Source organism: Sylvia atricapilla, chromosome 9 (assembly GCF_009819655.1).
Source record: "Sylvia atricapilla isolate bSylAtr1 chromosome 9, bSylAtr1.pri, whole genome shotgun sequence".
Classification (NCBI taxonomy): domain Eukaryota; kingdom Metazoa; phylum Chordata; class Aves; order Passeriformes; family Sylviidae; genus Sylvia; species Sylvia atricapilla.
The window spans coordinates 19097006-19113144 of NC_089148.1; the positions used below are offsets into that span (position 1 = coordinate 19097006).

A 16139-nucleotide genomic window follows, 5' to 3' on the forward strand; every position below is an offset into this window, starting at 1 on the left:
TCAGTTTCTGTTCTTGAAATGGAAAGTACATGGCCAGACAATAAGCAGAGGTGGTGGTGTTTGCTGAACTCTCTTTATAACAAATAGCTGTAGTAGTTTTAGAGGGACTTTATTCAGAAGGGGTGAAACACATTGGATAAACAGCAGTTTAAAGTTTGTGGTAAAACCCCTTGTGAGCAAACTCACAAAACCTAGGCATCCTTGCATCATATAAACATAAGTGAGTATCTGGCTTTCCTGGAAATATTTGTGTAGTCTAGATACAGATCCCTAAGAGATTTGAAATTAGACTTCGGGATGTATGTGCACCTGAATTCAGTAAAAAACTTACCCCATAACCTGGAATTCCTGGCTCTCCTTCAGGTCCCATTCCTCCTAGGTGCCCCTGTTCAATGCAGTAATCAGTGAGAGAGAAAGGAGCTCCTTTATAAAGTGTAACAACAATGCCAACTTTATAAAGTAAGCACTTGGAAAAAATCTTGAAATACTGACATTTGATACCACGGACAACTTTCCTGTAGGTCCTACTTCATTTATTAAAGAATACTGGGCTTTTCATTCTTCTGTAGAAAAAAAATGGTCAATGTTTTCAGTCCTACCCCTATAGTCTTTGTGCATCATTAACTCAAAAAGATCTGAGCGGTATAGAACTCTCTTTATGAGTGCTAGCATGCCAAGAGAAGTGGGGGATGGTCATCACCTCAGCAAGTTGACTCCTTCTTTGAAAATATTGGCCATTAGATAGCAAACTTTGTTTCTGTACTTCACATGTTCAGGAACACACTGCTGCATTCCGTGCCCACAGGACTGGACTGAGACAGGCAAGTTGCCTCTCTAGTGTGGAGCCTGGATGCTTCTGTGCATCCGGCACACAGTATGGAGCAAGCTTGGGGAGCTTACTATGAAAGGAGCTAGAGGTTAATGGAATAGACTTAATCCAGTTAACTTTGGATCAGATTCCTATTCGATAGGAATAGTAGTCTTCGTCTGAAATGCTTTCAGCCATGGCTAAGGCTTATTGTATGTGATAGCAAACACCTTGAATTTTGTTCTTGGAACTGGAAAAGTTCATAAACACCCATAGCAGTGAGGTGATATGTGGAGTGTGGGACATGAGTATTCCATGGTGTGCTCTGCCATCCCACGCCCCTAACTGTCAGATGACCAAAAGCTTGAGATGGCTCATTCCAGATCCATGCCTCAGGTTTCTGTCTGGAAAAGTGAACAGGTCTTGTTCTGATGCTGAAAGACCTCTGAGGTCTTAAGTCAGCATGTTTTATACTAACCATGGGACCTCGAGTTCCTCTTGCACCTTTGGGACCAGTTTTTCCAGGTTGGCCAGAATCACCAGCAGGTCCAGTTTCTCCTGGAGGGCCAAGCTGCCCCTTTTCCCCCTGTTGGTGTTATTGCATTAAAAATAGTAAGAGACTGACACTAAGTTTCAAAATGCAATTTATACTTTATCAAAATGTGTAACAGCATTATTTAATAGGTATGACACTTACTGTATGTTATTTACTGTAGTTATTAGAAGTCTGAGCCCAGTACTCTGCAGTATAAAAACGTCTAAAGCCTTCCCATTATGTTTTTGTTTTCTTTTAGCCAAAGCTTAAAACAGAAACTGTTCTGAGTTGCAAAAGCACATCCTGATACAAATTCAAATTTCCTAAGGTCTTGAATGTTACTGATTGCAGAATGATGACAATTCTAATTGCTATGGCTAACAAGAAAAAAATTGGCTTGAAGCATGACACAAAACAGGGATAGTTTTGGTTCAATGAAGTTTTGTAATGTAAATCTGAGTTTCAGATGAAAGGAAGGGAACTGGGGCAGATGAAAAATACTACCTTCTTTCCTAAACGGCCCCTCTGACCTGGATTTCCTGGTGTTCCTTCAGGGCCCTATAGATTTATTAGGGAGAGAAAAAAAAAATATTGAGAAAGGCCTGGAAACACGTTTAACCTGTGCTCCAAACTGCATAACTAAGTAGGCTTTTGTAAAGCAGAGTGCTGGGAGGAAAAAACGTCATTAACTGTGTCTGTAAGCAAGTTAGTAGGGCTGTCTCAAGTTACAGCATAAACAAACGGGCCAGTATCAGGGATTATTTATCAAAGTAGTGGACATGCACTGCAAATAGGGGAGAAAAATATCCAAAAGATTATCTTTTCCACGCAGAAAATATTACTTTACAGATTTGTGAAGCTTATTTGTTGCTTTGTAAGTTACTGTTTAAGGAAAATGCAATATTATTCTCACCATCAATGAAACAGATAATGGGCTATAGAAATATGATTTCCATGTTTAGACTAGGATATTATGATCTGTCTACATCCCTAGAAGGAGGTCACACCAAAACTGTGATGTGTACACTCCCAGATGCCAGGGAGGACGAGAGGAGAAGGCAGCAGCTCAACAGCTGCCTTTGGAAACATGCAGAACAAAAATGTGAAAAATCCCTGCCTAACCACATCCTCCCAAAAATCGAATTGCCAGACCTCCCTGTCTTGCTGAGGGACAGAAACACTGCTGGTGTTGTTTACTGTACACCAGTATAATTACAGAAAGTGTAGATATGCTGTTTTACAATAATTTCAACATATGAAACTTTCAATGTTCCCTGAAACTACTAATTCAAAATAGAGAGTCAAAGAAACAAAACTAGTTTTGCAGTGCACTAAGGGGGCCAACAACCAAAAGAACACTCTTTCTTTCCCTAGGAAAGTAGCTCACTGTGAAGAACCCAGGACTAAAGACAGCAGAATGTAACACTGATGCTTAGAGGACAGAGGGGACACTGCACACAGCTGTGAACAGCTGGTGCTCCAACAAACATTTTCTCAGACCCCATCATCACATAAGAGCTACACAGTAGACAGCCAGGGGACTGCAAATGAGAACATGATGATTTTTGGTAAGGGAAGCTGGTGTGATCTAAAGCTACAATACTTGCTTTGGAAACTGTGCTCCAAAATTAGTTCTCATGAAGAAGTTGCATACAATTTCATGGATGGATTTTAGTTGCTAGGAGTGATACCAGAATGAATAGGCAAACAATGTTGCCTGATCTAACAATGTTGCCTGTAAATTCTAATGCTTGTCTACTATTTGATCTGTGCATGCTTGCTGCCATGTTGCTTGGAGATAAGAGATCTCAAGTGAGAGGCTCCAAGCTGTGTGGTACAGGTGGGGAGGAATCACTATTTGCCAAGAGGTCACATATTTAAGGCAGGAAAAGCATTCATCTCCTCTCCACCAATCCTGAACCACACTGGAAGCCCATTTAAATGTGGTCATCTCTAATTACATAGAAAACCTGAAAAGTCAAAAATAAAGGAAGAAAGAAAAATGAACTTTGTTTACTGAATGTAAACAAGCCAAAAGTCCATTTCAACCATAAACAACTTACAGGAATTCCCATTATGCCAGGTTCACCAGGGAGCCCAGCCATTCCTGGTAATCCCATCTCTCCTTTTTCACCACTTTCTCCAACAAGTCCTTGGTCTCCAGGGTCTCCCTAAAACACATTAAAACAACAACAACAACAACACCACCACCAAAAAAACCCACCAAAAAACCAAAATGAAAAACAAAAAAAAACCCAACAAAACAAACAAAAAAAAAAACCCCAGCCAACAAAACACAAAAAAATCCTTAGTCAATCTGCTGCTATAGAATTACTTGTTAATAAGAAAAGAGAATTCAGGATGTCTGAGTTTTAAAAAAAGCACACTAAAACTGATGTGAATCCTATCAGTCAAATTCAGATCAGGCTCTAAGTCAGGGTAAAGCCCTTTCTATCTCATTCATACACTCCTACAGCCACATTGTGCCTCATCCATCACCGAGTATCTGAGGTTGCTCTATATGACATCCACTGTCCTGGCACAGCACTGATCCAATTCAGGGAGCAGAGCAGCCTTGGGCTTGCTTTCTCCTGTGCTTTGGTCACCAGAGACAAAAGCTGTACTCGGCTAAAGCTTGCTTTTCTTTGTCAAGCCATTCAGCTTTGCAGCACTTGCAAGGTATATTTGTACCTGAAAGGTACAGAAAAACCTGCACTTTACAGGACCTCCTGTGTTAAAACTTAGTGCATTCAACTCAGCTCAGTTGATCTGGTGCTGACCTAGGATAAAAAAGGAGATTTAGGTCCTTAGGCTAATAAGAGCAGTTTACATCTGCTACAGAAACTTAATGTACCTTTGGGCCATCTTTTCCTTGAATACCATCTTCTCCTGGAGGCCCTGGTTCACCCTTATATAAAGAAACCATTGAAAACAAAGTTACTGACTAAATTTCTTGACTCATACAAGTTTTATACATGTTTATTATCTTCTGGACAACTTTTCTATTGCTGTTAGAGTTAATTTATCTTCAGTGTCACAGCCCTGAATATCCAACGCAAGAAAATATAAAAGATGTTGAACATTAGAAAAATGAGGCAATACTATGTCCATATAACCCTGGATATTTAGACAGTAGCACTGAGATTTTGTTTGGTTTCAGAGTATATAACATGTAATTACAGTAACCTCAAAAATATACCTATTGTGTCCTGAAACTTCCATGTTTATGTGGGTAACTACTATATTGGTGTGTTTACAGACTTACTGTAGGGCCATTTACCATCAGAAATATTTCAACATTATAATCACAGAATCACTCAGAGACCATCTAGTTCAACTGCCAGCCCAGCACCACAATCATATTTTCAAGTGCCACACCCAGATGCCACTCAAACACTTCAAGAGATTGTAGCTCCACCACATCCCATGGCAACTTATTCCAATGCCTCATCACTCTTTCACTGAAAGTTTTTCCCCTAATACCCAATCTGAACATCTCCTGGTACAACTTAAGGCCATTCATTCTGTCATTTGTTAGTTGGCAGATGAGACTGACCCCTACCTCACTACAGCCTCCTTTCAGGTAGTTGTAGAGAGCAATGACCCTCCTTTTCTTCAGGTTAAACAACTCCTGCTCTTCTCAACTGCTTCTCATAAAATGTGTACTTCAGCAGCTCCGTTGCCCTTCTCTGGACACACTCCAGCACCTCAATGTCCTCAACTGAGATGAGACCCAGAACTGGAGACAAAGCTCAAGGTGCAGCTTCACCAGTGCCAAGTACAGGGAAAAATTCACTGTCCTGGTCCTGCTGGCCACACATTTCTGACACAGGCCAGGATGCCACTGGTCTTTTTGGCCACCCAGGCACAGCTTGCTTGTGTTCAGATGCTGTTGACCAGCACCCCTAAGTTCCTTTCTGCTGAGCAGCTCTCAAGTCAACCTTCCCCAATCAATACTCTTTAACAAAAAGGCTATCAGAAAACAGCTTCTTATTGAATTCTTCTGATAAATCCAGATTTCTCAACCTGTAATTCATTTGTAACATACTTTTCCATTGTGGAAGAAGATTTGGGTCCATAGCTTACCCTTAAACCTTGGTCACCTGGTTCTCCAGCCTTCCCAGCAGGACCAATGTCTCCCTGGGATATCACAAGGAAAATGACTGAATTTTAAAGGACAATATTCATAATAATGACAGAGTTTACAGTTCCTGGAGTCTTCATGACAGTAACAGTATTTCTTAATGGTCCATTTCCTGTGTCACTGTCTGCGTGGCTAATGAATTAGATCTCCCTGATTCGCTTATATGAAAATTTGAAAATTTAAGCAGCATAAGAGGGAATAATGTGAACATTTACCTTTGTGCCTGGTTCCCCCTGCAGACCAGGTTCTCCTTCAGGGCCAGGAGGTCCCTGTATGGTACAAAAGCTACTGTTAAGTGATCACTAGCAATAATTTTGCCACAACTAAATAATACACCCAAAACTGAAACAGAAGAATGGTATGAGACACTGAGAGAGATGAAGGTCTGAAAAATCAAGACAACATAGTTTTTTGTTCTTTCTAGAGCCAAACAGAAAAGAAAAGAGGGTACAGAAGGAATTCAGGAAATGCACTGTGGGTCAGGAACATTCTGAAGACTCAGCAGTACCACTAAGCCTGTATCTTTCATCATAAATTACTGCTGAACAAGCATCTATCTTCTGTAAATTTGACTGACAGCTTCATCTCTGTTTAGGCTTGGAGCCAAGTAGATACAGCCTTTGGAAAACTAAGCCCCTTTTGGAGGCCTCAGTCCTTAATGAGTTAATGGTATCAGATTATTTTTTGTGAAGTTTATATATAAACCTTTTCTTAATAATCAGTCAGAAGTTCGGATTTTGGGTGACTGAGGAAGAGTGTTTCTTTGAATAAGCCAAATCCCTACTGTTCTAAGTGAGCTCACCCCTCAGGTACTTCATTGCAAACATGGCTAATTCTGTCACATTTCTCTCAATGAAATATTAAAAACAAAGTAGAAAAACAGAAGCAGAGTTTAGCAAAAGGGCTGTCTACAGCTGCTTTCCTCTATCTACAATTTGAAAGAACATATGATTAATGGTGTTTTACTGCCTAACTGCAAAATAAGTGGTGCTTCCAAAAAAAAAAAAGCAGCTTCCTCAATTAAACATTCACCTCCTATGACAAATGTCATGACTGTATGCTCAAAGACAGTGCATACAACAGAAAAAGCTAGATATCATATAGACATTTTTTGGTAATGTCTTTGAGTAAGAGTCTCTCAGTAGCTCATGATATTTAAGTCAGCTGCAGGCAATAAAAAATTTATAAACATATTGTCCAGACTTAGACAGTTGTTTAAGTATTTGTAATTGCTTTATAAATTATTAAAATCTCACCTCAAACCCCATTTCTCCAACAGGACCAGCATCCCCTGGTTGTCCTCTTGGACCCTGGCATTAAACAAAATTTTGGATGCATCATTCAATTAACATTAAATTACATTGTAGAGTGTTCAACTGATCTCTTCACAACTCTTCCAACTGGAAGAAAGAAATGTATTTCATTGTCCTTCCTCCTGAATCCAGCAGTGTATCCAAGTCCCATGATGGCATACAGTACCAACCTTGACACACTGAAATAACAGATCTCAAATAATAGCACAGATGTCTTTTCTTTGAGACCAAAAATAAATTATTATCTGAACTAAGCTCTTCTCTTGACTAGCTAAGACTTTGTTTAATTAAGGTTTGTTAGACTGTCTGGTTTGCTTTGTGGAAAAGTCTACAGTCTGGTATGGAATTAACTGAAAACAACTACTTCACCATGGATTTAGCAGCATTTGTACAGAACAGTCACTGAGGCATAGCAGACTAAAGGCTGGAGGCTTCTTAGTAATATTAACAACTATATCATAAGCATTTTATTACAAGTCTTACAGTTAAGTAGTAAATTTACTGCAGGAACACCCAGGGATCATTCCCCAAAGTGGCACATTCAAATCCCTTGCACATGTAAGATCCAGGCTCACAGAGCAGGAGTTGTGTGCTGGGGAGCAGAAGTTGCCTGTAACAGCTTACAGCTCATTCTATGGCCACTGTGAATGTACATCAAGACAAATCAACCCTCTGCATATAACCAATCTTTGAACTTCAAGAAAGTTCATATCTATTAACTCCCATAGGACTCATCTGTGTCTAAACACATCCTAAATTCGAAACATTTTCTTGATCTACAATTCTCACGTAAGAGAGAGATGCTGCTTCTATTTATGACAGAAGCCTTTAAACAAATATTTACTCTACTTGGTTTCACTTCCTCTTACAGTCTATGCATATGGTTTTGCTCCTCCTGATGACCTGGCAATGGCAATGCGAATTTTCTCTTCCCTCATAAAAACAATGTAAATTCCATGTTACTGACAGAATGCAGATGTAAATATTTGACATTTTATCTTTGTTTAAATATCATCAACTAAAACTGCAGTTACTTCCCTTGGAGAATTACTTGGTCCTGAACTAAATTAATTGATTTTCATTTGCAGCAACTCCATTAGATTCCACTAGGCAAGTGTCAAAAAGCTTGTTTGCTTCACAAGTCAAGTATTTCTTCATATTACCATGGAGATAAGGCTGCTGGATTGGTAGTGTATCTTTCTCCTGAGACTTTCAGAAGCCAAAAATTTATAGCAGTATGAGGACTCCTTTTAACCATTAACATCAGGTAACTTGCAAAGGATTTTACTGAAATGTCTGACAAGCAGATAGAGTTTGAGTGTCATTTAGATCAATCCTGTTAACACAAATAGTGTTCTAATTGCTTGTATTTCTTTGCTGCTCCACCAACAATTAGGGTTTTTCTGCTCTGTGTAGAACTAGAGACAGGGCCAGAAAACCTCAGCAGCTGGCTTTCACAGAGTGACCAGCTGACAGAGGATGAAATCAAGCTGCTTGGATAGGCAGCTAAAAAAAGAGCCATGCGTTTTATTGTGCAACATCTTCTGTCATTTTATCATATCTTTCTAGCTCCAAAGAAGAGCAAGAAAGACCATTTCAGCACTTGATAGAAAAGATATCCTGTTCACAGGGTAAATTTTTCTTCTGACAGTGAATATGTAGTTTCTATGATGATGAGCACAACAGAAATGTAGGCTGCTCAAGCATAGACCCCTTAGATTAGGTAAGGTAGACAGGCATGCTATTGATATAAAAATTCAGACTTGGCCAGAAAATAGCAGGAATTTGAGATATAAACTTTTCACTGTAAGGTTCTCAGATGTTGAAACATGAAGATAAGATAAAATATATGAAAGAGATTAAGTAACAGGAATCCAGTGATAACTACTGGAAAAACATATTTTCTGTGAAATATTTTGCCATTCCTACAAGGTTGGCGGCTTATGTTAAGTATGCAATTCTATCTTAAAGAAAATTTGTTGGTGTCTTTCTAGCCCTCAAAATGTGCAATTACTTTCTGTAACCATGTCAGTCAATGGATTAGTAGAAATATTATAAAAAAAAGTACTAAATACTAATAATACTAAAAAACTATATAATCTTTATCAACACTTCACTTTAGAGACTTAAATTAACTATGAGCAATTTACTGTGCAAAATTACTTTCCAGAAGCAATGTAAACGCACAATTTTTGACAACTCTTAGATTTCTGCACCAGAAAAATGGGAGCCTTCTCCCAAATCCCACCAAGACTTCATGCATTCTTTCGCTTTATTTATATAACCCAATTTACCCCCAGAGATGGTGCTGCAATACTATTCCTGTCACAGCTATAACTTGCAGTATATTGCATATATTTGCTGCAGATTCTGTGTGATCTTCTGTAACAATTTTAGCCACATGAAAGTGAGTGTGGCTTTGACATAGTAACAAGAATCCATCCAGCAAAGAAATGTCTGAGGTTTATTATAGCAGTTTCTTCTTGAAAATTTAACCTGCCAAATAGATGTGGTCCATGTACTCTTGAACAATGATCCTAATATTTGCTTAAAAAAACACCACTAAAGTGTTGGCACATACATTGACATAATACATAGCATAGGTATCTACCACAATGTGGTGAAAAGCCACATTATATTGTGGTCCATGTTCTGTTGTGCGTCCCTTACTACAGAGCTTCCCAACAAGATTAACGGGCCTCCTCATGAACAAGTTACACTAAGCAAGGGAGGCAGACTCCATCTCTGTTGTTTTGGAGCAATCACCCCACAACTCCTACCTAACCACAGCTGGCAATACTGAATCTTAGTAAAATGGAGCTGGAGTTGTCAGGGAGCTTGCATAATACATGGAAAAACTTTGAAGCAGGCATAGGGATCAACTTACTGGCTCTCCCATTGGTCCCCTGTCTCCTGTGGTTCCTGGAGGCCCAAGCAAGCCCTGGAAGATTAAAATAAAATAAAAGAAAACAACCATTGGAAAGAAGCTCCTTCATATTCTGAAAATACCACTTCCTCTCTTCTTTTTGTCCACACAGTAACTAACACAGAAACACCTAAGAAATATGTGAAGCCTTTGTTTTCTGGTTGACATGCACTGACATATCAGTACATATCATATCAACTTCTGCGGCAGGTGAGGGAGTCCTGAATAAATCCATCCTTACTTTGTTTTACGTATTAATGAATGTTAGCTGAACCACCATTACCAGTTCCTTGAAATTCTCCTCAGGACCATGTGCTGCTTGTATGTCCAAACTGTCCTACAAGCTGTATTTTAGATAATCAGTAATGTTCACAACACACTTTTCTCTCTGCTCAGCCTTTCTCATAGCATTTCTGTCTCACAGAGTCTTCTAGAAACTGTAGGAGTAATAGATCAGTGCCCTGGACTTTGCAATAAATGTGCAATTAGACATCATTTCGGTGCAATGAGGTTTCGCTTCATTAATTTCTGTGCATGTAAACACATATAAAAGTTCTAGTGAATGAAGAGGAAATGAAAACCCCTTGTGTCAAAGGTGAGAGGCAAAAACCTCCTAAATCTGAGCAAAAAAGATGAGAGAAGTATGGTGACAACCAACATTTTTAGTTTCAACTGCAGAACAAAATCACCACCATTACTGCTTTGTTTTCGTTTTTCTGCTTCCTTCTGTTGAAAATCCAGTATAATTTGGACTGACCGATAATCTGCTTCGTAAAACAAGCCTCAAATAGAATACATTGGATTTCCATTCAAAGAAACACTAAAATAAGGAATTTTCTCCTATACATGATATTCAGTCAACCCATTTCTACATTTATCCCTACACTGATAACACATACCTACCCCAAAATCTATCAAAGAATTATTGCTCTATGTCACGAAGATTTTTATCCTTAAAACTGAACTTCTGTTCCTGGTTATTTGTATGAATAAATGCAAACTATCAGAGTTTTCCAGCTGCTCTGAAATAGATAAACTTCCTTATACCCAAACGTCAAACAAAGAAAAAGATTTTCTAGAATTTGTTTTGGTAGAATAGTCAAATTTCATACTCACAAGGGCACCCTGATCTCCTCTTTCTCCTGGATTTCCAGCTTTACCCTGGTTAAAGAGAAATATCAAAAGACAATGCTGGCTTCAAGTAATTTTCAAACACAACTCAGAAATCAGAGTTGCTGTGTTAAAGCTTACTACAAAGACTGGCCCCAGTACTTACAATGAGCCCAGGAACTCCTTTCTTTCCTGGATCACCTCTTTCTCCCTGATAAATAACAAACAATGTGTAAATTCTACATATATTTGCTTGATATGCTGCATTCAGTTACTGTGAGTTTAAATGCTGGGTAACTACAGAAAGTGCATATTCAGGTTAAGATTTGCTCCAAGTACCTGGAAAAGGCAGAGATTTGCAAATCTCTTGGATTAAATGGAAGTCTTTGGCTTCTGCCCTGATGGGCTGGATTTTTTTTTTTTTTTTTTGCTTGTATTCTTTTATCTCTTATGGTCTACCCCAATGTTTTATATAGTACTGAGCAATGCAAACACTCACCTTAATACCTCCTGTTCCCAGTTCTCCTGGAGGACCATCGAGACCTCTTGGCCCCTGAATATTGAACAAGTGATTTGGAATACTAATTACACATTATTTTTGGTTGTCATTTAGGAGATGTTACATAAGCTTTAGGAGAGGGCAAACATTTTGTTAGCATGAAAACCAATCTTCATTGTATGTCAAGTGTGAAATTAAGCTTCGAGGAATAAAATAAGTTTCTGGTTTGCTGAATATTGAATTTAGGAAGAAAGATTTTTTGAAAAGTATGTAAACAAAACATTCAGTGTCTCCGTTGGAGCCAGATATTTTCTGCTGATATTTTCTGCTCTTTTTTTAATCCACCTTGTACTCATTCAACAGACACATACTTAGAGGGATTTAGATGATCACTGTACATACAGAGCGCTTGCTTTTGAGCACATTATAAGATGCATATGCAAAAATTAATCTTGCTATTAAGACTAAAAAAGCAAATAAAATTCTTCCACTAGTAAATCAATTTGAGGCAAGATAAGAAGCAATTTATAATTGTGAACTACTGTGCTCTATTGTCAGACTAAAATGCTTTTGTAAATTGATTTTAATAAACGATAGGTGAACAAAGGCAACCTGTTTAATATTACTGTAGCATAACATAGCAAATACTTATTACCAAAACATTCAGAGTTTTTCAAGATTGGAAATCTAAATCCATTAGCTTACAAGCAAACGAAAAATCTTTAAGTAGGTCATGAGCAAAATGGAAAAGAATATTTTATCCATGCAGACTTAGGAGATTATTTCCATAATTCTAAAAACCATGACTGTTTAGGTATGGAATATTAAATTAAAACCAGTTAAGAACAACTTAAAACTAATGACCACTTCAAAGGAAGAGCTAGATAAGTATCAAGACAGGCTCTTTACAAGAGTATGCTTTGGAAGGATGAGACATAACAGCTCTCCTGGTGGCATTTGGGCTGGGCTGGCATCAGAGGGAGTTAGTACACCACCATGGCAGTGTCTAGAGGAAAACAATCTCCATTTCCATGGTGAATTTCTGAGCTGTAGAGAACCTTCCATCTTGGGTCATGATTTATAGTGAAGGGCATCCAATCATGACCGATTTTCAGTCCTAAGACTGTTCTAAATGATTATAATAGGGGCTTGTAAAACTACTTTGTTGGAAGCACATCTGAGCTAATTTAGTTTACTTTCCCCGCAGAAATATCTGTGACTTCCATTTCTCTCTTGACTATTTTGAGAAAAAACATACCAGAATTTATTCTCTCTGACTTGGACGTACTGATCCTTATCAAAACCTCTCTTGGAACATGTGGTGAGTGCCCGTCCACTTTTCTCTGGAGCAAAAGTGAAAATGGCTGACTGGTGATTCAGGAACAGTGTGTATCCAGAATCATATAGGTTTTTCTCCTGAAATGAAAGCCTCTCAGGAACAGGCCTTTTCTGTGAGCTGATAAATAACTACATATTCTGGCAAAGCCAGAAATACCCTATGAGAACTCATCTGTCATCATTTCAGCACTGCTACTTCTGGCCAGCACAAAGGAACAAAGAAACCATAGGAAAAGGAAAGGGGGCAGGCAGGGAGAACTTTATAAAATACTCTGCAGCTTGGGACACAGCTTTTGTGAGGCAATCCTTGAGCTAGTCTGGCCATCTTTTTTGTTTTGATGTGAGCCAGGGCTGAGCAATTACAGGCATTTTTTTGAGCTAGAGAGGAAGAGGCTACAGAAGATGACACTGAGCTGCCACGTGGCACTCAATGCAAATGGTCCCAAACCAAACAATACTGAAGTCTATGGAAAAAACCCTGTGACTTCAATGTGCTCAAAGATTAGAAACCAAAAACACTAGCGGTATTTTCAAAGGTGAAGGAGGTTTTTATAAAAACATTTATATTGGGACTCATGTTAAGATTGCATATTTGAGTAACTCAATTGCTGAATTACTATATAGCATAATTCAAAAGGAAGCTTAACATCTTGATCAAATTAATTTCAGGTTACTGCTCTTCACTTTTTTCTACAATTGTTGTCTGTAACACACACAAAATTGGTGGTGATGAAAATTCAAGGCAGATTTAGCAGGTATATTGTCCCCTGATCTGAAATGTCTCAAAGAAGAAACTTTGATGGAGTGAGGACAGGTCATTCAGGTGTGGGGGTAGAAGGGACAGAAGCTCAAGGAAGACCTGTGAAGGAAACACCTACGGCAACACAAGGAAGAGGGAAATTTAGAGCATAAAGTTAAGCAATCGCAGGATAATTTTACATTTTCTCAGACTTTTAGATATGTGATCTGTTATTTCTCTTTGTGCACTCTCCAGAGGGCTGACCAGAGGATAAAATCTCAAGATGAAATATTCAAGGAAGAAAAAGGACATGTTTTTATTCTACAGATTTGTGTAATAAGGAAATAAGTCTTTCTAGGTTTTATCTTCTATCATTAAAAATTACCACATAAATTCTTTCAACACTTCTGACATAACTTTAGTCATAGAGAGCTTGCAGTTTGAGCACAAGCCTGTCAGGAGACTGCACAAGATTCCTAGTCTGTGCTATGCACATAACACACCAAAACATTTCTGGCATTCACACAGATCTCCATTTCAATGGAGTTCACCTTGGCAGCGCATGACAACTGATCTGATCACTAATAGTTAAGTGAAAAAGTCTACAGTTTAAAACATCAACCTTCTACTACATAACTCTGAATTGAAAACAACGTAACAGAAAGCAACATGATCCTCTGGGCCATGCCTTTTAGCCAGCCACAGAACAAAGGGCAGGAATCCAAGGGAAAGGCAATTTAATATCCTGACAAAAGCACACACTAACATTACTATAAATAGTATGGTGTGACTCCTTATTGGCCAGATGAATTGGATTGTACAATTTCTTACTATAGCTAGAACAGAATGAGAGATATACTTGATTTGCCTGCTGTTATTTAAATTAGGTTGCAACAGAGCTGGGGAGTGAGGCTGCCAAACAATTGCTACTGCTTTTTTCTTTGGAATGGGTACAGCTCTGTTTCTAAAATGGAACATTTTTCATTAAAATCTCCAGGATGATAATCTGAGAAAAGTTCAGCTAAGAAGGTAAAAAGCACAAATTAACTATTTTTATTCTTTCTCGTCCTGTCTCCCAAATACCAGAAGAGCGAAAATAACACAAACACAATATATAGCTACTTCTCTTTTTTGGTGGCTGGCATGGAAGAATATTAGAAAATTCTTCAATTTAACCTCACTTCCTTCAAACAATTAAGAGAGATAAACACATTCAGCTATCCATGTACCACCAAGCACACTGGACACTTGTTTCACAAGTGCACACAATTTGGTAAGTTCCACATTCCCTGCTGTGAGAAGCATGAAAGATACTGCTCATTAAAACTAAGGACAGATGTCCTCAGGCAACTGAGATTCTTCATGCCAGTACAGATGCCACTACACCAGGAACAGCCCTACTGGCTGCTAGAGACATGAGATGCTGCTGCCTGACCCCAAATTTACAGCAGTTCACTGTGTCTTTTATCTGCATTTTCAAGTCTAAATTTCATGATCTGCATTCAAGGAAAGTAAGAGCAGAAAAATTACTTCTTTTGAGCTTTAAAACACCAGATGCCAATCTGAGGAATACTAAATGCTAAGAATTTTAGCAGCTGTTGGGAATTTTGCTTAGGTCTCACTTATGAAATGAATCTAATGATACAGAATCTCTTCTTGAACTAGAAGCTACAGTTGTATTTGTCCAAGATTATGGTATGAACTGAAAGCTCTGACCCTGTAGTCTACTTCACACGTTAGCAAACAAAGACAACAAAAGATTATGCAACAACGACTTTATGGCTGCCTACAGTGCCAGGCTTCCAGACTAATGTGTTTCCTCCTTCGGTCATGGGAAAAAAAAGTCTTCTACATATTGATACTCACACCCTCAGTGTCATTCTGCCATTGAAGTATCTACAAAATGGTGTTCTCCCTCTGTGTTTTCATGAGATTACCACTAAAAATGAAGCGTAATAAACGTTCTACATGATTCTAGCCAAGTGCATCAAGTCTCAAGCATGAGCTGAGCTGAGGAAGCTCTGTGCTAGTGCTGTGCTCAGTGGCATACTTCCTGAAATCCCCAAGAGCGAGATACTCCATAGACCCCTAGACAGCCTGCCTTCAGCTGGCCAGAACTCCTGGGTGAACTGGAGAGTGAACAGCTGGATACTCTCAGACAGAAGTAAGCTGCTTGGTAATCTTGGATGCAAACCATTGCTGAAAGGTCCAGAATTTATGAAGTGAAGGAATTCTATTCTGTGACAGCGCACAAGTAGAGGGTCAGTGTTTCTAAGACTTCTCACAGATTCCAGCTGTGGAGACAGGATACATTCTTGTTTCCATACAAAATGAAGGGAAATTTCCAAATGCTTCCATTTAACTTCTGTATCTGACTGTGGTATGCATTTTCTGAGGCCTTCCACAGAGCTCAGGTTCTGACATTCCTCTACCTCCAGGGTTCAGGGCACCTCAGATATTTTCCTTATGTGAGATTCCACTTTTGGTCTGATATTTTGATCTTGAGAGCAGGTAAAATTCTCAGTGGCTTCAGTGGGAGTTTGTTCTCAGGGCCCGAGGACCTGAGTCTGTTCTGAGACCCTCTTTCATGAGACATTCCCAGTCATGTTGGGTAGAGGCAAAGGCATAAATCACAATTCCAAAATGGAACTTTCACAGAACTTGGGGATAGTTGGGATTTATTTTGAGTGATCTTTAATTATAAGCACTGGACTCCATGATGTGCTA

At 38.8% G+C, this 16139-nt stretch overlaps 1 protein-coding gene across 1 annotated transcript in view; it reads right to left on the bottom strand.

Annotated features, from left to right (window-relative positions):
* The window catches only part of COL24A1 (collagen type XXIV alpha 1 chain), a 122456-nt gene that overhangs the window by 23633 nt on the left and 82684 nt on the right, over positions 1-16139 (bottom strand). The window contains exons 29-40 of the mRNA XM_066325158.1: positions 11336-11389; positions 11003-11047; positions 10843-10887; positions 9688-9741; positions 6744-6797; positions 5703-5756; positions 5430-5483; positions 4198-4251; positions 3407-3514; positions 1848-1901; positions 1287-1394; positions 332-385 (exon numbers count right to left, since the gene is read on the bottom strand). Coding sequence (XP_066181255.1) covers positions 332-385; positions 1287-1394; positions 1848-1901; positions 3407-3514; positions 4198-4251; positions 5430-5483; positions 5703-5756; positions 6744-6797; positions 9688-9741; positions 10843-10887; positions 11003-11047; positions 11336-11389 — 738 coding nt within the window. The remainder of the gene's footprint in view (positions 1-331; positions 386-1286; positions 1395-1847; positions 1902-3406; positions 3515-4197; positions 4252-5429; positions 5484-5702; positions 5757-6743; positions 6798-9687; positions 9742-10842; positions 10888-11002; positions 11048-11335; positions 11390-16139) is intronic.